A 25,942-nucleotide genomic window follows, 5' to 3' on the forward strand; every position below is an offset into this window, starting at 1 on the left:
CATCTAAGTATATAGTTGATCTATCTAATTTTTTACCGAGAGCTATCCTGAGCTAAAAACTCCTCAAGATTCCCAGTATTCGTTTCAGGATAATCTTGTATTCAATTCACAAAGAGTAAATAATAAACATATCTAGTGTCCATTATGTGCGAGGCATTATAGAACTCCTAGATAGTCAAATATAAATAAAATTTATATATTTTCTATGCATGAAACACTCAAAATCTATCAGATAAGTCAGATGTAATGTGTGCCCCATCTAAGAGGTGTGAAATAATTAACATTTTAGTGAATATTGTGGAGAAATGTGGTATCCAAATGAGCGTTTGCAATGTTTGCATGGGAAAAGGCTCACAATGAGTAAATTTTTGAAAAGGACACAAAATTATAGGGTATGATTCAGTTTTCATTAAATTTAATTACAAATAATAAATATACCAAAATATAGTTTCCTTCATTCAGGTAGTGAAAGTATAAAGTTTATTTTTTTCATTAGACTTTTCAGTATTTTCCAGGTTTTCTACAATAAACCAATCATATTTTAAAATTATACATTCTTTTATATTCATAAAAGAAAAAAAAACAGCAGTTGTATAGCACTGCTAGTGAGCATGACTAGTCTTGAGAATTACAAATATTGACCTTTCCTAAGTATTCCTCTATTGGTTTGCCCATGTCTACAAGTTGCTCAATCTTCCTTAACTTTAATTGCTTTGTAAATTAAATTATATTTTTGTGTTTTAAAAAATAAATTGTGAGTCAGCTTCTTAATAGTTATTTTAAGATCAGTAAAGAGCCAGAATTTTCCATAAGTTATCCTACAGTATAGCTGTTTCTATGAAAATCAAAGAAAGAAAAGGAAGCCTCCAGTGTGTTTCCAAAAGAAGAAATGAGAAGGAACTGGAAAAGAACATCTTCTCTCTCCTTAAGACTTATAAAGCTCTTGGCATTAGAGAAACATTCCAGAACGTACATGCTTAGGTCTCTGATGGAGGACAAATCATTAGGCTTTTGTCGCGAGGTCATTGGTCCATCTTCCAGACCTGGGGATGGCACAGAACTGTGCACTCCGTTAGGTGCTCCCTTTACCTCTGATACCCTCTTACTGTTGAACTGAACCTATTATTTCTCTAGAGGTCCAAAAGAATGAAATAGTAGCATTCTTTGATATCTAGCATAAACTCTGGAAAGTCCTGGCTAAATGTCAATATGGAAAGCAAGAAATATATTCTCCAAATGTATATATATTTCAAATATATATATATATACATAATATATATATGCAATTAATGCTGAATAATGGCTGCAAAATTATAATTTGAGGTGGTATATTTTTATTAATTATTAACTTATGAAACAAGCCAATTTTAATATGAATCTCTGAAGACAAATAAAAACTCATTCATCGCCTTGCTTCGGAGATCATAGAATGCCAGAACTGGAAGGGACCATCTAATCCAACTACCCATTTGTTGCTTGAATCTTGTCATATCACCTTCCAGGGCCATTGTCCTATGCTAACCACCTCCAGTGACAGGGAACTCACTACTTAAAGATAAGGATACTTACTTCATCTTTCCAAGAGCTTTGATTATGATTTGTATCTAACTTGCTATGACTTCCAATCATTGGTCTAGTTCTACTTGTTGGACTCGTGTAACTCTTATATGACAGTTTTCCATATTTTCAAAGACAGTTCTGATGTCCTGCCTGAGTTTCCTTTTTAGTATTTACCCTTTTTGTCTTTACTATCCAAGTCTCCAAATGCTTTGATTCTACTCCTCCAAATGTATTCAAGTTTGCCTGTATTTCTCCTTGAGTTTGGCACTGAAAAGTGAGTAAGGTTCTGAGTGTGCAGTGACTACATTGACGCAAAATGGCCTGTCACCTCCTTTCCTGTAGATTTGAGAGTATGCATCTATTTTGGCAGCCCAAGAGCACCCTGGCTTTTGGGGAAACTAGTTAACAGCAGTACCATTTCACCGATAATTTCAAACCATCAAAAATAAGAAAGATGCAGTTAACTGCTGTCAGGTTTTGCGTTGTTGTAGAGGGTTGCAACTATTTTAAAAGCCTATGCTTTTAATGCTTTCTCAAACATTTGAGGAATGTTACATTTAATCTTTCTCTTTTCTGTTTGTGAGTGTGTTTTAATCTCTTTCTTTTCTGGGGTGGGAAAGAGTAGGGAAATTTGGTAATATATAGAATCAAGCAAAAATATCCAGTCAGTTCTTAATGATCATTTCTAAAAACCAGAAGAGACAAAGAGTTTGTTACCTAAAGTGTTCTGCTTTTTTGGAGTCTCTCTTTTAGCAGGATCTAATTTTCATTATTGGCTACTAAAAAATATTAATCTATGAAGTGAAACGTAATCTATATTCCTGTGGGATTTATGGTGGGCTTCTCAAGACAGTGATAATCAAGCCTATCATTTCAAGCCTTATTTTTGTAAAGATTTGTGCCATGGCTTCTGCCTAGGAAATGAATAGGCTCCTGCAAAGAATATAGCTGTTTGTAAATTTCCATTTTTATGAATCAGCACACTCTACCTAATAGGTATTTTGTGGTGAAATAAACTTCTTCTGATTACCTATCTTATATATATATATATATATATATATATGTCTCAGGACCCTGGTTTTTCAGATCAGTAAAGATCTGATTTAGTAAAGTGGGGCACTATGCATACTAGAGTGACTTCCGTGCTTTTCCAAGAAATAATTGAGCTCAAGACCAATATAGAAAGAGGTTTGGAAGAAAATGTATTGAAAGTAACACATGATTAAAAGCCAGAAGAGATTATTTAGAAGCTTTAGCAATTCCAAAGAAACTATTGTCTAAGTGCAAATTATCTTGCATTAATTAGTATTTAACCCTAAAATATCTGACTATTTCTAATCTGTTAATAATAAGCAATCAAATGGTGCAATGCAGACTTGTTAGTTTAGAGCTGATCAGCATAGCCCTATGGCAGAATTCTGTTTAAGTAAATTATCTTATGTCCTGAAAAATAAGTTCATTTCCCAAGAAGAGCAGTTATCCTAGAAAAATGTTCATTCCCAGAAGAATTAAGTCTAATGAAAATTTTCACTATAATATGTATGAGCAAAAAAATGTAGTTTTAGTGTGAAAGAGAAGCTAGGATGCTAAAGCAGTTAAAAGATTCTTTGGGAAGTTTATTCATAGGTAAGAGTTCTTTCAATTGCAGGCAGTAGTGAATGGGCATTTATGAATTCTGGTGGAAAAATCAAGGATCAACAGTATCTGCATTGAAATGATAGGGTCATTTGTTCCATACTGTATGATATCTCTTTGGCAGTACATTATTTGGTTCTAAGTGAAATACGTTGTAAATGCATACTTTGTGAAACTGTAGGTCAAATGCTATTCTGAATCATGTTGTAATGTTACATTACATGCTGAAGGAAAACTCACTGAGAGCTTTTGTGACTCAGAAATTCCAATATAAGAGAGCATAATAATCCTATTTCGATAGGAAAATTATAGTATGCACACTTTAAATTTTAAAAGAGAAAAGCATTTCTTGCCATTTGAACAGTAGTATCTCTTTATCTTGCTAACATAAAAAAAGCTGAAGATAAAAATCTTTATTCTCTCCATTTTAAATGTAGAACCTAATACAAAAGTGATTCAACCAGTGCCACATATGAGTATCATTGAAAACAGAATTGCTGCTCTATCTGCTTCGCTTGAATGAAACCTAAGAACTTACCTTTCTTGAGATGAAACCTGGAATTTAACACTGCAAAGATCCCTGTGAAATTTTTTTTCAAGATCTTAAGTTCAGCTTTTGGTTTTCTTTCTGTTAGCATGGGTCAGCCAATGTCAAATTGTGCATTCATTCATTCCTTCAACAAATATTCCTTGAATATCTACTGTGTGCAAGCATAGTACCAGGTACTGAGGATACAGCAGTGAATGAGACAGACACATGGTACCCATCATCATGTGAATTAAGACCTGGCTGTAGAGACATTTAACCTATAATCACACTGTGGAGTGGTTGAAAGGAGTTAGCACAAGGAAACACTTAGGGAAACAGGGTGAAGAGGGGTCACACAGGTCCACACTGAGAGAAGAGTTTCTCTCTCCATCTCTCTCTTCCTTTCTCTCTGCCTCTGTCTCCCTCTTTACTGAATCCCCTTTAATCCCTATTTTCCTCCCTCCATCTGTTAAGATGGTTATTTTAATATGTTTAATGTGTACCTTCAGTATATCTATGTGCTCTTATAAAATATGCATTATTGTTTTATATATACATATATGTGTTTATGCATCTTTAAGTTACATTCCCTTTTTATTTTTCTCATTGAGCATTATGGTTTTCAGAGCATCTTTGTGTACATTTATTCCTATATTTCTAACTGCTGTGTAGTATGCTCCATGGTATGCATTTACCACATTTTTCCTCTCTGTTCTTCCAACGCTGGACATCCAGATAGACTCCAACTCCTGCCACCACAAATAACACTGAGATGAATATCCTCATTTATGTCTCCTTATGAGCCTGGGTGAGAATTTCTTTTACATATATCTATATATACCCAGAACTAGATTTATCGAGTTGTTCAGTGTGTGTTTAATTAATTTGGCCAAGTTCTGTCAGCCTTTCACCAGATCTCCTGCTCTAGTCCACTTCCCAAACAGCAGTGCATAAGAGTCTCTATATCCCAACATCCATGCCAGCAATTGGCATTACTTCCTAATTTTTAATATCTAATACAAGTATTTCTGATCATATGAGTGATGATTAGCATGAATGATATTAACAATGAGTGATTTCTCATTGTTGTATTAACTTGCTTTTCTCTAATAAGTAATGAGTTTGAAAATCTTTTTATACCCATCAATCTTTTTGTTTGCTCTTATGTGAATTGCCTGTTTCTAACTCTTGCTCACTTTTTTTTGTTGGGACTGCTATCTTTATCATTTTGGTTTTCAACAGTTTCTGATATTAATCATTCTTTGGTTTGAGATATTACAGAAAATTTCTCCAAATCTATCATCTGGAAGATTTCTTTTTTCATTATGAAAGTGGTGGGGTAAAATCTGGAAGAATCCAGAATCCCTCAAACTAGACTCTTAACCATTAGGCAGTATGGGCATAGTGCCTAGGCCCTGTGAGGATCTTTAAATGGTCTTTTTCACAGTAACTGCAATATTTTCCAGACTGCTTAGAATAAATTCCCATAGAAAATGTCAATATTATGAGAGTTTTCTTTTTTTCATATTACCAAAATGCTCCTTTCACTTTTGTATTTGATTCTTTGTTGCATATGATTACTCTGTAACCTTCAGATACTGTGACTCCAAAATTCATATTTTGGAGAAAGCAAGCTTTCTGCCAATAGTTTACCAAAATTATGAGCATTTATGATTTCAGAGTTTACAAATATTATTGTGCATTATTTATACTGTATGATCATATAATTTTTTTAATTTTCATAGTGTTTTGTAATCAATGATAATTTTTTTCTCAAAAACATCTTAATGTCAAGACTGAATGTAAAAATAAATAAAATAAAGTGTGTTTTGAGCTATTACTACATATTAAATACTATGTTAGACATAGAGTAAGGACATGAGGGTGAATGGAAATAAATTCAAATAAATAAAATATAACAGTGTTCCTCTTAAAGTTCAGTTGGGCATATTCACTCATTCATTAGCAAAAATCATTTACTGAATATCTATTACATGGCACAAGAAGTTTCCTGTCATAGGTATTCAATAAATACTTGAATGAATGAATGAATGAATGAAAATAATTATAACATAGCTTTTAATACTGTGTAGTAGAGACAGACTCCAGATACTGTGGAATCTCAGAGAAGGAGCATTTACTTCCTCAGGAGATTAGAACTTGTTCCCTGGAAGATACCTGAACATATAAGTAGAAAATGTCTAGGTAAAGAAAAAAGGAGGGAGGAAGGCATTCCAGGTATCCCACCTTCAAATACATGTGGGAGGTAAGTAGTAGTCTGGAAGGTGCATGGCAACTCACACGATCCAGTATTGCTAGAGCTGGGAGTGCGAGGCAGGAAGAAGCAAGAGAGAAAGAAAGATAGTAGGCATGCCTTTGAGGCCAAGAGAAGGAAAACCACTGAAAAGTTTTTAAGCAAAGCAATGTGACATGGGCTAACTTGCTATTTAAATAGATCATCTGGCTTCATGAAAAACAGATTGAAAAGTACTTGGATTAAAGATAGAGCAACAAATTAGGAGTCTTATATAACAGAAGTGAGAGATTGTGAGGCCTTGAACTTGGGATGAAGAAGAATCAGTTTCATAGATATTTAGAAGGTGTGAATTAGGACTTGATGATTGATTAGATATGGTTGGGGGCGTGAAGAAGAGGGAGAAGTCAAAAATGACCCCAGTTTTCTGCCTGAGGGACTGAGTGAATGAATGGTACTGTCACCTGCTAAGAGAGGGAGTACAGAATTAGGAGCAAGTTTGGCAGAGGATGAGGCATTTGGGGATATTTTGAGGGGTTTATATCTCTAGAACTTTCAACTAAAGGTGTACAGTAGGCAGTTGAAAAAGAAAAGTTAAGTAATAATGCAGGTAAACTATGATAAGTACCCAAAGAGCGAATGAGATAAAGGGATTTCAGAGTAGGAAGGCATCACTATGGACCAGGGGATTCAGAGAGCTGGTGGAATGAAACTGAATCTTGAAGGACAGGCACTGTATATAAGCAGAGATGCAGGAGAGCATTCTGACCGGCACACATTCGTGTCTTTAACAGGCTCTGTATTTACAAGGCCGCTGGGACCTTGAATTCATAAGCCTAGGATTGGGAGGAAGGAAACTTGAACTGGATGGTGATGGAGATGCTGTAGAGCAGGACCCTCTTCCTTAGCACCCTGACTCACAGTCTAAAGTGTGCTGTAAAGAGAGATGTGAGGAAACGGGACCCACTTGATAAAAGGAAGTGGGGAGGGGCGAGGTGACAAGAGAAACTGCCTAGAAATGGCAATATTCAGAGTCAGACTAGAAGCTCTATCAGAGATGCTGAGGGTCTAGAGGCTGAGGGTATGAGGAATCCAATAGGTTCCAGCTCCAGGGTAAAGGAAGAGTCAGGGTTGCACTCAGTTCTGGCACAGCAGACAGGAGGCTTTGGACAAGAAGACGAATTCCCCACCCTAATAATGGGCCCACATGAAAGAAAATAAGAAATGAGAAGCAAAAAGGTGTGTGTGGGGCAGTGAATAGAGTAGCAAAGTTTGATTAAAGCTGTGTTTGAAAAGTAGGAGTGACATTGGAAAGTTCTTTTTTGTCAGAAGCCCTGAATTCCAAGATTGGTGGAATAGATTTTGTGCTATCAACTCGCTGAAGGTTTGTTTGTTATTTTTCTTAGAAAGAGACTTGATAATAAATCTATTCTACGGAAATGTACCTGGCACAAATGTCCAGAATGGATTAAAAGGGAGGGACTGGAGGCAGGAATGCCAATGAGTGGGTTGTGAAAGAATCCAGACACAAGTAAAGAAGTCTGGGGCCAGGGCATGGAGACTGGAAGCTGAAAAGAAGAAATATTTATCGTATCAATTTGGAAATCTGGGTTGGCACCAGCATCAATAGTTATTTTTATCTTAAAACTATGCCAATGTGCACTGAAACGAAGTTTTAATCCTAGCATAAGAATTGATTTTTGAAATAATTTCAAGAACATAATTAGATATATTTGCTTTGTCCGTGTGTGTGTGTCTGTGTGTGTGTGAATGACATAGGTTTAGGATCATAAATATATACTTAAATTTATGGGAATTTAAAATTGCTAGGTGGATCCGTGCATTCCAACACTAATTTAGTAACAACACTTCGGGTTTCTGTAGTCTATATTCTTTCAGAACTATCACAAAATTTTCAAAATATTCACAAAATAAACTTTAACTCACTTCAGTTTGATATATGTCATTAATGATGTCTAGGAGAAGGAGATGGTCATGAAAGCAAATGAACAATTTGAGGGGTATAAAGAATTCAACATCACAGGTTTAAATGATGATATTGGATTAAGACATTTTAGAAATACAAGATTTTACATTTCTATTATATTTAATTAATTAGGCAGAAAATGACACAGTTAATTTTTAGTGTATTCAGTGTTTAAAAAATTAGCTTGGCTTCTAGTACTGAACACCTCATATGATGAAAGTAAGAAACATATTGAAACATTTTGATTTGCTTCCTGATAAGTGGAGGTAATAAAAGATGTGTTCAGGGCATCCATTTACTTTGCTGAATTGGGTAAGTTAGAACTGCATTCGGTAGAGCCTTTTAAATATCAAAAAAATGTAATTTGTAAGTAATGATTTGGAATGCTAATGAAGAAAAATCAATTTCAAGAGCCACATCCACGATAATAGTAGTCAGATGATTCATTCACATTCACCACAGAAGCTGGTATTCGCAGTTTTCATTTTAACCCTTTTCTTTAACAGAATAATGAAATAAGAATTTGCGTATGCCTGTTGGTAACGAACAGCTCCTTTATCAGAATTTATTTAGGTAAAATAGTGTCCTTAGAAGCAAATCAGTGAACTAGGCCCCGATCATGGTGGTAGGCTCTGGGAATGCAAATAATATCATCAATAAAGTACAATTTCTGCCCTTAAGAAACTTAGTCTTATATATATATAAATGTAGTGAAAAGTGTGGGATTTTTTTGGCAAATGTGTTTTTTTAAGAGACTATGTAAATAATTTACCTTTTTTTAAACTGGAAGCATAATATCCACCATTGGCATAGAAACACCAGCTGTTAAAACAGCAAAAGTAATTAGAAAATACCATTTGATTTATGGAAATTCACTTTACAGCTAAACTTTTATGATACAAAAAGACCTGGTTTATTGGGACATCAAAATTGTACAGGGTGTTTAAAAAAAATAGAATAGATCTAAATATGCTAAGTAAACTTCTTAAATTTTTAGGGAAAAAAATGAAAGCTTTTGAAAGCACTGTAAAGATAAAGATCATAGGGGGCTTAATCTATCTCAAAGGATAGGCAGCTAGGGCTGCCATAATAAAATACTACTGACTGCATGGCTTAAACAACAGACATTTATTTTCTCACAGTTCAGGAGGCTGGAAGTCCTTTCTCCTTGACTTGTAGAGGGCACCCTCTTGCTGCCTATTCACATGGTCTTTTCTTGGTGCACACACATCCCTGGTGTCAATTTGTGTGCCCAGATTTCTTCTTATGAGAACACCAGTCATATTGGATTAGGTTTGAATGCTTCATACAGCTTCATTCTAACTTAATCACCTCTTTAAAGACTTTATCTCCAAATGCAATTACATGCTGACATACTAGGGGTTGGGACTTTGACATATGAATTTTGAGGGAACACAATTCAGCCATAACACCTATGACGTGGCATTATATATAAGAGATATGAATCACAATAAATTTTCTTCAATTTACTAGGACCAAGGATGGAATGAAATGTAAAGGGTTGTGTCTCTAAGACTTCTATGACCCTGGAAGTACAGGAGGTTAGGAAGCATCTTTCCAAATATTTAGAAGAGAAGTATAATTGATTGACTTCATGTAAAGTTGTACTTATAGACAGAAATTATACCAGTACATTCTCAAGACATTTTCAGATCTTAAAGTTATTGTCATTCTTCCCAATCCCCCAAATACAAAATGATTTATCAGGCCTAGAAACTACAAAAAAATTGTGGTGGTAACACACAATATAATTATACAGTTCGTTTACCAGAAACAAATTAATTTTGAGAATAGAAAGTTACATACAATTTTTAATACCACAAAATTTCATTATGTAGTGTATGTCTCTTATTATATTCAAAAAAAGAATTATATTAGAAAAGATGTGTGAGAGGGTTTTTTTAAATAGTAAATTTCTTAAACTGTTATCATGTCTCATAAATATATTATGACCCAAATGCAGAAACCTATTTAAATGATCAGGTGGGCTCAGCACTTCCCTGGTAGTCCAGTGGTTAAGACTCTGCACTCCCAATGCAGGGGGCACGGGTTCAATCCCTGGTCCGGGATCTAAGATACCATGCCACAAGGCATGGTCAAAAATAATAATAATAAAATAAATGATCAGATGGGCTCTAAGTTAAGAGAGCAACTTAGGACCATATAAAACCAATTGAATTTTCAACACAAGTTTTAAAAGTTATTTTTCATGCAACTAGAAGCTATAATTTTAAAAATTACACTAAATGAAATGATTGAAAGAATTCATCCACTAGGAACTACTTCTGAAGCATTCAGTTCAAACTTTGCCTTTTTGCTTTGGTGATTTATGTAGAGAATGGCTATAGCTACTTCTCACTGAGTAAGGGAAGAGGCAAAACCAATAGTTTGAATATTTTAAATTGACACTTCCCACGTCTTCAAAGTTGTTCCACAGTCAACGTGGCAGGAGTAGTCGATGCAGCAAGACCCTCCGCCTTCCACTCCACCCACATGAAAATGCTAGATAAAACATAGCAAATCATTTGGGGACATAAATTTATCCTGAATCCATCTGGCCACTTGAATAAAATAAAATCTGTGAGCAGTTATTCACATATGGACTTACATTAAAATATAAATAAATGTACTGTACAGTATTCCACACTGTGGACCTGTTTATATACGTATACAATGTTAGGGGGAAATTCTGAACTTCTGTAAATGCATGTGACACTTTAATAATCTTTGTGATGTTCACGTCATAGTCATGAAGTAATGCAAACTACGTGATAAACTTATGTCCTGAAATTGGAATGAATCACCTTAAGATGGCTGCTTTGTCAGGCTTGGTTTAATCAAGAACCTGTCTTGTCCAACGAAATGCTGTTAGGTTAATGTGTAATATTTGTGTGTGGTGTTCTCCCTCTGCCTCAAAGGAGTGTTTCACAGAGGCTGGTGTTAAATTTCTTATATAGTATTAATGAAATTTGACTATGTTAAAAATATATGCACAGATAATTCTTTAACATACAAATGCCTGTCTGAAAAGCGGGCCCCAACCCCTCAACCTCCACCTGTAGAACACCTCTAGAACATCTGACTTTTAAAAGAAATTATTTGGCCTTTGTTCATTTTTAGAAGACAGAGAAAAGCTGTAACAGAGCTGGTACTCAGGAGAACTGAGCTCAGAGAAAAATCTCAGGAGAGCCTTGTTTATGTGTGAGAAAATGTACCAGTTCTTCCCTAAATTTGCCTAGGTATTTTTAAAAATCACTTAGCATTGCCTGAAATTTCACCAATTAGTTAAGGATATTGTTTGAAAATGAAAATATGTCTGAAAGATGAATCCATTTCACCAGTTCATGTTAATCTTAAAACCGGTCTGAAGGTAGCTGTGCTTCGAGAGTAGAAGTCTTAATTGGAAGAGGAGAAATATGGAGCTGATGATTTGGAATTTCTGAGCTTCACGCTCACTGTTAAATGAGATAATTCTCACAACAACCTACAAGGTCATTACTATTATTATGTCCCATTTACAGATGAGAAAACTGAGGCACAGAGTGTTTAAGTAATTGCCCAAGGTCATACAGCTAGGAAGTGGAAGAACTAGGATATATATCCAAGCCTGTCTAATTCCAGAGTTCACACCATTAACCACTGTGCAAATAGTTATGTTGATGGGATCAAATAATATAATAATGTTATTAAATTATGAAATGTTAACTAATAATAATATACAATATTTGACAGCCTGTATCATGGTCCTGAGGTTCTGAGCCTACCACCACTGTTTTTCATCGTAAGAATGCCATGCTTTTTCATCAGTAATAGCAGCTCACTGCATAAATGAGTCACAGGTTCTTCAGGGAAGCAGGTGTAAGTTTTAAAGCCCTCTTCCAGCAAGTGATTGTTGTGTTAAATAATCTCCAAGTTGAGATACAGCTATGAAGAATTCCTGGCCTTTCATGAGACCTGGGAAAACATGTTTGGTAGGAATTGACTAACCTTTACATAGTTCTCTTTAAACTTAAATACGAGAAGCAAGGAGGAAAGGGTCTATTTAAAATTGCAGAATACTTTCTGTAGTGGATATCACTATGGCAAAACAAGAAAAACCACAATGGAGAAAGATACTCAGTGATTTTTAGAGTAAATAACAGAAACTAGACACCACACGGAAGTCTTAATGGGTAATAAACAAGGAAAACCATTTAATATGAAGAAGTAAATATAATCTTAGAGGGAGGTCATGCTGTGTGTTTGTGTTTTATGTAATTGCAGTGATAGAAGGGTAGTAACATGATCCCATATATATTTTTAAAAGATAATTCTGGCTGCTTTATGAATAATATCTTGAGGGTAAGAGTGAAAGTGGCTTGGAATAGGATTAGAGAAATGGATAGACATGAGATCTATTTTAGAAGTAGAATCAATAGAGTCTGATGATGATTGGATGAGAGAGGCATACAGTATGGGAAAATAAGGAATAAAAGAGTTTGTCCAAATTTCTGGTTTGAGCAACCATTTGGCTGATGATGTCATTTATTAAGAGAGAGAAGATAAGAAAAGAAGTAGATTTCTGTGGGAAAGAAATCAAGAGTGTAGTTTGAGAGGTCTGTGAGATATTCTGGTGGTGATGTCAAATAGATGGTAATCAGCTCTGAAACTCAAATGAGAGGTCTGCACTCAATAATAAATTTGAGTGAATACAAATGGTTATTAAAACTGGAAATGGAACTGATCATATAGGGGGAAAGTATAATGAGAGAAGGTGGTCCAGGATGTGTTAAAGATGTTAAAGGTAGAAATTTGATAGAAGAGATGAAGTCAGCCACAAGGGTTGATGAAGAGATGCCAGAGAAATGGGAGAAAAACTCTAAGCATGTGATCCAATGGAAGTCAAGAGAAGATAATGCTTTCAGACCAGAGAGTGGTCAACTCTGTAGAATGCTGCTCAGGGAGCCAGTAAGATGAGGACTTGAAAGTCCCATTGGATGTGACAACATGGTGGTCATTTTGGACCTTCTAAAGAGCAGATTTATTTTCAATTTATTATATTTTTGTTGGTTTATTCTTTCTGAGTCATTTTGTGCCTCTACAATTTAATGCCTCTCTGAGTGTGTGTGTAATAACCAAAGTAATTTATCTTCAGATTTCCCCTTTAGTTCTATTTTCCTGTTGAATACTGTGTTTTTCCAAACTTGTATTTTAGAAATGTTAGTCCTATAATTTTTAAAATTAATGTCTCATGATCTTGAAAGTGTGGCATTATTCTAATCAAAACAGGAATACTTAAGCTGTCTTTGTTTTGCTTTGGTGCTCATATTTTAAATGCTTTTGAGCTGCATACACATGTTCCAAATACATGCTAGTGCATCATTAGCTCTTTATTTTTAATTGCATAGCATTACTTGATCTGTTTCCTTAGGTTTTCTATATTTATCAGTTGAAATAATAATAAATGAGTAAAAGTAATAGATTTAATCGATGGTCAGTTAATTAGTAAATGATACAGTTTACTACTTCTACTGCTTAGCACTGTAATGGACATGGTGGCATTCAGTAAATATTTGTTTAATATTGTTCAATAACAAATGTTTGAATGGTCAGTTAGTTCTACTAGGCTAACAATCAGTTGTCTTTGTTAAACACTTTCAGTAGATTACCTTTTGATAGGAATATATTCATTGACCCTTTACATACGTTTTTTGTGAACAATTTTTCAATGTGCAGAAATATAAAAAAGGTTTAAACCCATAGTTTAACTGTCTAGGCTTCATCAGATCCTATCGCTAATGGATGTGTAACCTTTTATCTTCCTTATACTTCAGCACATAAGAAATGGGGACTAGCACAGACAGGTTACATAGAGATGTTTTAGACATGAATGTATAGATTTTGAAAAAATACTTGAGAGAAAGTCATTGTATAAAACAAAAGTATTATGCATTAGACTGTGACATAATATCTAAAAACATGGGAAAAACTAAACCACGGGAAATAAATGTCAGAAGCTGAGCATTTGGAACTGTATATGGAGTTTTCAGTAGACCAAAGTAATTGCTTTATGTTTCTTGGACTGTCCCTTAAAATTGGAATAAATTATTTTCAATTGTAGTAGAAGATGTTAGTAAACTCAAGGAGTATGTAAGGGCTTGCTCCCTCTAGAATGACTCTGAAAGAATGAATTCTAATAGGTGTTTAACGTGAAACATTAAAATTCTAAGCAGTGGTCCACAAATGGAAGACAAACAATGAATTGGAGGCCAGTACAAATACGAAATTTACAGGAAAAGTTTTTATAGAGATTCTTAGAATATTGTTGACACAACTGTCAATAATTGTTTCGTTGGCATTATTTTTTTTAAACCGGCACACACACAGAACATTATAGAAAATATAATTTGGAGAATTTTTCTTATAGTTATTGTGATCATTATAGTGAGAAATACATGATGATAATAGATTCTCATAGAGTTATTTAGTCTCCAGTGCTGTTTTACATTTTTCTTAATGGACTCCACTATCGAAAAAACTATGATCTTTCTCACAAAAACTTGTATTAAAAGGAGTACTGTAATGTATGGACGCAAAGAGGAACTTCAGTTATAGGGGGACATTTCCATCCCATCATCTATGTCAAAAGTTCATCCACAGAGTGGTGTAAGCAAAGGAGACATGGTGGTTTGGTAAATCCGGGGTAATCACGGGATCCGAGTAATAATGAACGAGGTTGAGAGTAAAGTTGGGATAAGACTGTGGATGGAGGTGGGACTCAGATCTAAGAGTAAGGAGGTGAGTGGAGCTCTAGTTCTGCAAGGATGGGGGCAAACTGTGTCTTACAAGGTTGACGAGGGGCTTGTTCACTCACGCTATGACTTCTCATTGACTCCCGAACGCTAGGGCTCTCTGACAAGCACCTTCTAAGTGGCTGTAGAAACCAGAAAACGTACCCTTTGTCAACTGATCTTAGCCTATAATCTGAAGTTGAGAATAAAAATGAATCATTTTAATAAATGAAATTAGAAATAGAACCAAAAATGTTATATTGGTTTAAAATTGCAGTCACCTTGAATTGTGATAAAATATGTAACAATTACATTTTTTAAGATCACTGTCCTTGAAAAGTGTCTTTCAGTGTTTATTCAGTTGCAATACAAAATTTATTAAGATATAAAGTTTGTATTTTTGCCTCACCCAGAGAACCCCTAAAATGCTGCCTTCATAGTGTGAAATACACTATTATTTGAAATGAAATTAATAGTTTATAACAGTGAGTTGTGAAGCAATGACTTTCTTCAGATGTTAGATCAAATGCCAGATAATCACAAAAAAATAAGTAACAGAACAGAAAATAAAGGAACTCAGAAATTCTACACCACAGTTTTTCTCTGTCCAAATGCTGATAAATGGTGGCTACACTACAAATCAATATTTCTGGAAAAGCTTTTTGAATGGTGTGGCCAAATTTAAGTATATATATATATATATATATATATACAGTTGCATATTTAGTTATTTTTTAGGCTGTGAATCGAGACTTTTGGCTCCTCCCTAAATGTCTTTTCCCAGTTTGGTGTCAAGTATGGGAAAGGAGTTTAGGATTTGAAACACTACTCTGTTAGGCTGAGTTGCAGAAGGAGTTGCCAAGCAGAAGAATCCAAGTTATAAAGCAGTAGTCAGGGAGAAGCATTACAGAATATTCCCATAACTAGAACACATACTGATTTGCCTTTTTATAATTACTTGCGATTCTTAGAGATTTTTTCTGTGACACCACAGATTTACTGAGACTTTTCTCTGGGAAATAAACCTCTGTCTTCTTAGACCTGAGCTTCTCATCTTATTGTGGGAGTATAAATAAAGCATATTAGATGGAACCATTTTGAATTGAATTTTAGGAGGGAAACATGTTTAATCTGTATTGCTGTTTCCTATTATGAAGTTTCATATCAACACGACAGATGAACTGTTACTTTAAAGGCATCTTTAACACAGAGTACCTTAAGTGGGTGTCAGCTGATAATGAGTTGCTTAGTTTGGTTCCTAAATTGGCCATTTTGCACACAATCTTAACTGTTTACCAAAGGTACTGAGCTCTGAATAGAACTTCCTTCAGGCAGCAATTCACTTATGCCCAATCTAGGTGATGTTTGACCTGGATCTGTACACCATGAATGTTTTTCCTGGGCTTTTTATTTTTGCAATATGCTATTTAAAATCCTGCCATTTTTAATGCTTTGAGAGAATCCTCATTCTTTTTTACTGCCTTTGATTTTTAACAACTTTAAATAACTTTGTTATAAATGTTATGCCTTGATATATAATGAAAAATAATTAAGGTGCCTGCAATTTAAAAGTCAACCGGACAATTAAGCCAAATTTCTGTGAAAAATGTTAAATTTTCTATTTTTATATCAGCATGGTATCAAGCAGTTTAAACAGTGTATAACCATTTATATACAACAAACATATGATTCAGTTAAACTAAATGGTAATCCGTCTTTTATGCTATGTATGTTGAAGTGAATACATGAAGCTTTAGCCAGTAAAGAAAAAGAAGGAACAGTGACAAGTAGGAATTAGACTTAATTGTAATTAAGAGAATCCCTCTATTTTCCATGCATACCTAATATTATTCTCATCACACTGTGGTGTAAGGAATAAATGAGTAATGAGTAAATGAATAGTGAATGAATAAATTAATAATGAATGACTAAAGCAGTTTAAATGAACACACTTTTTATAAATATTGTATAGTTACTGGCATTGGTACCTGAAATGTATATCTAATTTTTAAACCTTGCTGTGTATTTGGGCAGAATGTTGACACTCACAAAATTGATGCTATTGATCTCATAATGATATGAGAAGTTGCTAGGTGATGTTCATCTAGAATCCCAAGGCATTTGTAATAGAAGAAATGTTTCTTCTTTTCTCTCAAATGTTTGAGAATGTTACTATGAAGACTGTGTAAATTTATCACAAAGCCAGAGCACTGGCTGGAATAGTGGAAGAGAATATTGGAGCAGGAAGTTTCTCAAACTTGGAAACCATCCTTGCCATGACCACTGCCCTAAAGGACTCTGTGTGTATATATATATGGACTCTGAGAGTTGGGTTTTTTAATTTAATTTTTATTTTATATTGGAGCCTAGTTGATTTACAATGTTGTGTTAGTTTCAGGTATACAGCAAAGTGATTCAGTTATACATATACACATATCTATTCTTTTCAAATTCTTGTCCCACATAGGTTATTTCAGAGTATTGAGTAGAGTTCGCTGAGCTATACAGTAGGTCCATGTTGACTATCTATTTTATATAATAGTATGTATATGTTAATCCTAATCTCCTAATTTATCCCTCCCCCCACCTTTCCCCTTTGGTAACACTGAATTTGTTTTCTAAGTCCATGAGTCTGTTTCTGTTTTGTAAATAAGTTCATTTGTATCACTTTTTAGATTCCACATATAACTGATATCATATGATATTTGTCTTTCTCTGTCTGACTTACTTCACTTAGTATGATAATCTCTAGGTCCATCCGTATTGCTGCAAATGGCATTATTTCATTCTTTTTTATAGCTGAGTAATATTCCATTGTGTATATGTACCACATCTATCCATTCCTCTGTCGATGGACATTTAGGTTGCTCCCATGTGTTGGCTGTTGTAAATAGTGCTGCAATGAACATTGGGGTGCATATATCTTTTCGAATTATGGTTTTCTCCAAATACATGCCAAGGAGTGGGATTGCTGGGTCATATGGTAGCTCTATTTTTAGTTTTTTAAGGAACCTCCAGACTGTTCTCCATAGTGGCTGCACCAATTTACATTCCCACCAACAGTGTTGGAGGGTTCCCTTTCTCCACACCCTCTGCAGCATTTATTACTTGTAGACTTTTTGACGATGGCCATTCTGACTGGTGTGAGGTTGTGATACCTCACTGTAGTTTTGATTTGCATTTCTCTAATACTTAGCAATGTTGATCATCTTTTCATGTGCTTTTTGGCCATCTGTGTGTCTTCTTTAGAGAAGCATCTATTTAGATCTAATGCCCATATTTTGATTGCATTGTTTGGTTTTTTGATATTGAACTGCATGAGCTGTTTGTATATTTTGGAGATTAATCCCTTGTTGGTCACATTGTTTGCAAGTATTTTGAGAGTTGGTTTTGAATAAAACAAACCAAAATATATCCGCAAATATTTCTATTTAGTATAGAATTATTTGCTGTAGAGCGGAATAGTCCAAAGTGGCAAAGGTAATTGACATCAATTGTGAAGACTGAGGTAGAGATGAATTCCTATATTATCAAGAGCAAATGTGTATCAAGAAGAAAGAGGTTAATTCAGTCTGCAGTGTGGCTTTATAGCCTATCCTGAGCAATTCCTATCTCTTTTAGCAACCAGCCATTTCTGGGTTGACTGGATACAGTAAATAGTGACGACAGAGTAGCAATAAGAGTCCTTTTTCTATCTCTTTTTAGCATATCCACTTCTAGGCCTTATTACTTGTTTGTTCCAATACCTCCCAAAAGGACTTACTCCGTCTTTCCTTCTCTTCATTAGTAGTAGTTTGCATTCTCATCATCATCACCTACATCATTTCTAGCATAGAAAAGGGCAAGGCTGCCAAAGGCATAAGTATGTTCCCAGCTGAACTAAGCCATGGTCTAGACACTACGTAACTACTTCACAAAATAACCTTTTTATGCATTCACATCAGTGACCAAGCCTCTATTTCAGGAATAAACTAATTTAACATACTTTAAAATTTTGGTGATTTATTTTGGCGAGGAAACTATTATAAAAACTGATACATAAATGACAAGTAACTTTCTAGCCTGTTAAGAATTGATGAACTGAAATACATATATGGCTATGTAATATTAATATGTTTTGATTAAATGGGCAAATATGGATTTAACATTGGTATATAGTTAGAATAAACATTATGGCTTTTAAATATATTTTTTCAATATTTATTTTATTTTGAACCAAATAATTTACTACATAGTTCATATTATATCTATCATCTATGTTTTGCATGTGTTTCATCTGTGCTTATGTATATGGTATGAGACACCTGTGATACAGTGTATAGGGCACTGAACCTGAAATCAGAAAATCAGTGGCTCTGCCACTTTCTAACTAAACAAGTCATTTAATATTATTGAGTCTTTATTAGCTCATCTATACAGAAGAAATAATGATGACACTCTCAGGATTGATGTAAGAATTAAGTGGCATAATTGGTATGATATGTTTCATATTCATCAAATAGAATGCTATGATTTTTTATGCAAGTTGTATCAATCTATATATCTTTTCTTCAAAAATATGATTTTCTTATACAGTAGTGGAATCTTTTTTCAAGGCCAGAATTTGCATTTAGAAAACAATTAGTATGTATATTTGTGAGTCACTTTTTCTCTGATTATTTTGGATGGGTAAGAAAGTTATAAATATATTATAAATAATTTGAATACTAGACTATAATTGTTCTGGAATTACACTTAGTTTTATATAATGAAACTATATAGTGGCCCATCATTTGAAAACTACATCCAAAGCCGTTTGAATGTACTTTCTGGTATGGAGGAAATGACATTTCCTATCTTTTATCAGTAGTTTCTTTTTTATATAAATTTTTAAATTCCTTTAGGGTTGGTAGTTCATATATCAGAATGGGATAAGGAATAGTAAATCAACTTTTAAAATATATGTAAACCAGAAATATTATTTATATAATATTTATTATATAGGAAAACAATTGAGCATAGGACAAAAAAAAAGTGGAATTGTAAGTTTTCTCAGTAAGTTCAGTATATTCCACAAGTTATCATTCAAGACTAGAAGTCTCTTGGCCATTATTGTGGTTTGTCTCTCTGATACCTGTGTGCCAATAGTCTTCTTTTTCTTTGAAGCTTTCTTCCCTGAAATAAGGTGACTTTCTTCTTTCTTCTTTAGTACTTCCTGTTTCTCCTTGTGTCATTCTTTTATCACTTATCTATATCTCTCAAATCCCAACTATAGGAAAAAATATCAAAAAGCTTCCCAGGACAACTTTGTTCTGAAACTGCAAGAGAGAAGTGATGCTCATGAAGAAACAGATGCATCTGGGCTATTCCAGACTAACCTCTTCTTGGTGCATAAAGTCAGGTGTTATATTAACATAGAGAAGGCAGGGCCCAAGCAACTTGAGTGTGACCACTGATTGAGTTCTTAGATTCCCTATCCCCATGCAGTCACTAGTAGAAACCCAAGATAATTCCCTTCCTAAGTGACTTTCAACTATCATTATGATGTCCCTGGGTGCCAAAATAAAACTTTTCCACCCTTGGCCAATTTATTTTCCTAGGATTTTCTTACTTAGTCCCTCTTCCTTGAAATATTTCTCTTGATCACAACTTAGTACACACATGTGAACTTAGTACACACATGTGAACACACACAAACACACAGGGGTGCATACACATTCATGAAACAATACTGCAATTGATACAATAACTACATGGTCTACACTCTAATATTTTATTTCATTTTATTTTTTAGAATGCTGATCATTCTAATGATAAGTTATTTTCATGACTCACTAAAAATTTGTGACCCACAGTTATAAAAAATACATTAGATGACTTACAATAGTCCTTTCAGTTTCCAAAATTCTATGATTCTCTTTATTCTTATAATGAAAGTTTCATTTAATAAAAACATTTCTATTCTCTGAATAAAAGCAATATGGTATGAAAAAATACTCCGAGTTCCTGGTTTTATCAGTGTCTATTGAAATGCTGGTATTTTAGGAAGGTGAATAATGAATAGGAAATTGAACTAAGAGAGAGTTGTAGGAATGTTAATGAGAAACGACAAAAGCCTATCAGAAAAACAGAAGCAAGAAACCTGGATGATCCTAAGTCTAAGCAACCAAAAGTTGTCATTATGTAAGAGCACTCTTATTTGAAAGTTGCCTAATTTTTAGAAAGATTTGGGAGGATTATTACTTGAGTGTGTTGTTTTGTACTTTCTAAATTGTGATGTGCTATGGCCAAAGCTGTTAACATACCTCGAAGGCCCTGTGTGATCTGTCCCCTTCTCTGCCTCTTATCTCTCTGACCTCCTTTCCTTCCTACTCATTCCACTCCAGCTACCCTGGCCTCTTTGCTGTTCCATGGACACACCAGGACATCATATCTTAGGGCCTTTGCACTGCAGGCTCTCTTTGCCTCAAACTAACTCTCTTCCTCACATATCCGAATGGCTTACCTCCTCAACTTCTTCATACATCTATTCAGATGTTGCCTTGTCAATGATACCTACCCCGACAGCTCTTTTTTAAATTGCAGACTGTCCCATACCCCTTAACTTTATTTTTTGCCATTTTCATTTATCTCCTTTTTAACGCTATATAATTTACTGATTTACTGTGTCTTTCTCCCCCTACTAGAATATAAGTTCCATGAGAGCAAAGATTTTTATCTGCTTTGATCACTGTATGTCCTAGGTGTTTACAAAGGTACCTGACATACACTGGGAGCTCAATTACTATTAATTGAATGAGTATTTGTATTTCCCAGTACATCAAGCAAAGAACTTGTTCATATATAGTACTCAGGAAATATTTATTGTATAAAAGAACCATTTTAGATTGTATAATTTACATTTTACAAAACACTTTTGAAATCCCCTAAAACACACAGCCAACAATCAAGCTATGACATGATTAGGACTGGAATCATTGTGCCCTACCTTCCCACCTGCCTAGATAGGGAAATTGAGAGGTCTGGTGACTTGTCTAAAGTTACAAAAAGTAGGACAGTCTTCTGACTTATGCTAAAATGAAATTACGGTTGCTTTATGTTCTGGGATAGAGATTTGCAGTTTGCAGAATGTGATGTTATTTCACTTATAAACTTTTATTTCTGGTATGTCTGTGTTGCTTCCAAATTTATGTTAAGAGGATGTTACCTGTTATTTAGATATTAAAGCCTTACAGAGTTCATTGTCATTCTTAGCAACAATAGGTAGCAGATTATCTAACTTGGAGGGAAAAAAAGCATTAAAAATTCCCAAAATTACCGCAAAATTGATAAACATCACAGTACTTTTTTAGTGTTGGTTCTTTTTCAGGCTCTTGATTTTTTTTTAGCCTTTTTTTACCTTCCGTTGACTTTTTAATCTTTTTAAGAAAGAAAGTAAACGAGAAAGCTTTGATTCTAGGCTTTCATGGGACCTGTTGAAAATTGGGGAGCCTTTGTTTTATGATTTGGAGAAAATTTCAGTATTTCCTATCTACGCTTGAGGAACGTTAACCAATTTTAAGTGAGACTGGGGAAAGTGACTACCAAAATCTGCCTGAGATAGTTCCCAGCTGCGATGCCTAACGTCTTGCGTCTAATTAGCGACCGTTCCCTGGTGTTAATCACGCGGGGGAAGGGAAGAAACGGAAGCAGCAGGAGCTCCTCGGGGCTCAGAGTTGCCCCGAAGCCGAGGAGCGCGCCCCGGAGCTGCCAGCCCGCCGAGGTGCCGCCGCCGCCGCCTCCCCTCCGGCTGCTGATTGGCGGAGACCTCAGCATCAGCAGCATCTCCCTGCGAGGGGAGGGCGGCAGGACCGACTCGCCGCCGCAGCCTCCGGGCACCTCAGCTCCCTCCTGGCGAGACCTCGGACTTTCACAGCGAGCAGCCGCGTCCCCGCTCGCCACCGCCTGGGTCCCCACCTCGTACCCCTCCCCAAAGGAGTGGAGGCCCCGGCAGCCAGGAAGGCCACGTCTGGTCCGGACCGGGTCAGGGAGGCAGGGGCCAGAACCCCAGGGTCCCGCGGCAGCATCCCGGCCCCCGAAGCGCTGCGGTCGCCGCGCCCCAGCCGCCAAGACGCCTCGTATCTTGTACCGCGGGAAAAGCGGGTCTTCGTCCAAGATGGGCCGGCAGGGCTTGGGGGGCGCCGGCGCCGCGGGGCGCTCCATGCAGCGCTCCCAGAGCCGGAGCAGCCTCTCCGCCTCCTTCGAGGCGCTGGCCGGCTACTTCCCCTGCATGAACTCGCTGGAAGAGGAAGAAGGAGGTGAGCCTGTACTTAGTGTGTCTGTCTGTGTACATCTCGCATCTCGGAAGGTCGGTGGTTGGAGGGTTGACAGGCTTGGAGAACTCCAAGTAGCAGTGCCCCTACCCCCTCCTCTCTGGGGGACTGTGGAGCGGGAGACCCCCAGAGCGCCAGCTGGGCCGAGGAGAAGTTCTGTTGATTGGTTATTTGGGGAGCTCCCCAGGCGCTGACTTGGGAAGAGGCTTTCCTAATGAAGTTGAGTTAAACAGTGCTTGGCAGTTGGATGAGGATGGAGACGGGTGGGAGGCAAGGCGGCCCTGTTGGGTGCACCCAACTCTGTTTTGTTTTCGTTTACTCCCGCAGTCTTGGTATTAGCATTTGATTTAGAGGACAGAAATAATCAAAATTTAACGGGAAAAGCAGCAGCAAAACTTTGAAACAGGAATCCCAGCCTGTGAACAGTCAAGATCCGAATGAGGGGAAAGGGTGATACAATGGACACGTCAAAGGCTGATAGTACTAAAGGAGGCTGGTTTCTGCTGTGGGCCTTTGGAACTTTGTTGGCAGGCACAACACTATGAATCTCACCATTGGTTGTTTGTCTCTGGTGTTTGAGTGATGTCATTATAATTAAGCTAATGAGAAAAACAGCAAAGGGGATGCAAACTTTTCACCAAGAGACTGCAAGTCCTTCATAAAGTTTTCAGTAACACAACATATGTTTTCTTTGTGAAGAACTTTCCTATAAGATTTAACAACTGATACTAAAAACATAATTTGTAAATCAAAGTAAGAATTGACTGCTAAATAATAGCATCCCAACATTTGAAATGCTGTTTATTAATGTATTGATAAGCTAGTTGCAAACTGTGTTCATCTTTGCACGCACGTATATCCAGAGTGGGTTGGTCATCATCATGTTACCTCTATTATTGTATATATCATTGTATAGAATAGGATTTATTTTGCTTTTATTCTGTGACAATCAATGACCTCTTACTAGGAAATCTGTAGTGACCCCTGATTTAGAAGAAACTAACTACCTGCTCTGAGAACAGGTAGAAATATTTTTTTCCCCGATTTTTCCCTGTGGAGGGCAGGGAGGAGGAAGATGGCTGATTAATAAAATGCCTGAAAAGTGTTCTTTAAGATAATTCGCTAGTTAGAGCTATCCGGGTTTCTTCTAGCTTATTGTTGCAATATCAGTTTGCACTAGATCAGTACAGGTTTAATGGTAGGGTACTTCTCTATATAAATGTGACTTTTAATTTTCATACTAATCTTTTGCTGTTCTTGTTTGTACATTTACATTTTACTCGTTTTCTACTATTAAATGTTTAACATTTCAGGAAATGTAAGCAAGTGAAGATATTAGAAAATCAAATTGGGTAAATGAATGATCATAATTGTAGCTAAAACTTTCAGTATCAGCTATTATCCAGGCACTATTCTAAGAACCTGACATGCACTTACTCTTTTAGGCCCATAACAACCTTATGAGGCAGTGCTTTTATTATCTCCAGTTAACAAAGGAGGAAACTGAGGCAGAGAAATTCAGAAATATGCTCAACGTCCCCCAGATAGTAGGTAATAGAGTTAGCATATGAACCCAGGCAGTCAGCAACACAATCTGTGCACCCAACCCAAGCTATATTAGTTTATTATTTGCATATACTTGGCCACAATCACATACCTAGTAAGTGGTGAAACTAGAACTCAAAGCCAGGTATGCCTAAAAATACATATTTAGATAAAACACATTATTATACACTCATTTCTCAATTGTTAATTTTTACACCAAGTCTTCAGCCTTGACTTTGCTTCAGTTGAACTATCATCATTCTTTCTTAAGTTGTAGCTAGAATTAATTGGATTTACAAAATACCATCCTAAAAGCCTTTTTTGAGACAAGAAAAACTTATGTAAATGTGAAATTTTTTCAAAATTTAAAGTACATTGACTTAACCTTGGCTCACACAGACTAATCCCAAAGGAAATTCCTACATCTACATATGGGAAATTGGAACAGATTTCTGTCCTATAATATGGTTTCTTGAGTTGCCAAGACAAAATGAAGCCAAAGTAAGTAACTAGAGAGGAGGCATTCCCCATAAAATAGAAGTCTTTCCACTGGGGTGTAGTGATTTTACAGCCAAGAGAAGAAATCCTAACTTTCTTCTTTGATTTTGCTATACTCCTACCACCCTTGAAAGTCCTGAGATTTTTGAGTGTATTTCAACATACCCTGCAGAGTTATAAAAGTTAGAAATCACTGGCCTGGAGCAGTGCTTCTCTGCAATTATTTTCTCTTGAGACACCCACACAGGACACATAAAGTTCATGTGGATAACATACTCTCATAAGCTTACTCAGGACTATGTTATCATAGTCACAACTGTGAAACCCATTCTAATTTATAAAGAAAAACCATCACAACAGATGATTTTCACACTGGTTGAGAACAGCTTTTCTAAAGAGAGCAGTGGTCTACCAACTAGTGTGATTTGACTGAAGTAACTGATCAGTAGTCTATCTCATTTTACAGCTTCTCTCTCTCACTCTCACACTCTCTCTCTCTCTCTCTCTTTTTTTTTTTTTTTTTTTTTGTCTTTTCAGATATAGTGCAATAGCTAACCAATCTCAAATGTACTCTGCCTTCCAGTTCCATATTCTCATTTTATTCTTGGACAGCACATCCAGGAATTACCATTCTACACAAGAAGTGCTGAGAAATTTATTGAGAGACCATATTCTTTTCACTCATTCATTCATTTAGAAATATTTATTGAGGCTCTGAGATGTGTTAGTCGCTATGCTAGTCCCTGAATTAGCTGAATATGCTCCCTACCTTCTGAGAGCTCACAGTCTAATGGAGATAGATATTAATAGGAATAACTAGGTAATTAAAACTGTGACAGGGCTTAGGAGGGT

The 25,942-nt window shown here is 35.8% G+C and overlaps 1 protein-coding gene across 35 annotated transcripts in view; it reads left to right on the plus strand.

The window, feature by feature from the left end:
- RIMS2 (regulating synaptic membrane exocytosis 2) overlaps positions 1-25,942 on the plus strand; it is a 596,173-nt gene that overhangs the window by 544,051 nt on the left and 26,180 nt on the right. Inside the window, exon 1 of one of the 35 annotated variants that reach the window (XM_082434229.1) lies at positions 20,408-23,032. The exons of the other annotated variants lie outside the window; for them this stretch is intronic. Coding sequence (XP_082290355.1) covers positions 22,351-23,032 — 682 coding nt within the window. The 5' untranslated portion in view covers positions 20,408-22,350. Of the gene's footprint in view, positions 1-20,407; positions 23,033-25,942 lie in introns of those variants that run through there. 35 annotated transcript variants of the gene reach the window in all.

The sequence above is a fragment of the Balaenoptera physalus genome, assembly GCF_965194825.1.
Source record: "Balaenoptera physalus genome assembly, chromosome: 17".
Classification (NCBI taxonomy): Eukaryota; Metazoa; Chordata; class Mammalia; order Artiodactyla; family Balaenopteridae; genus Balaenoptera; species Balaenoptera physalus.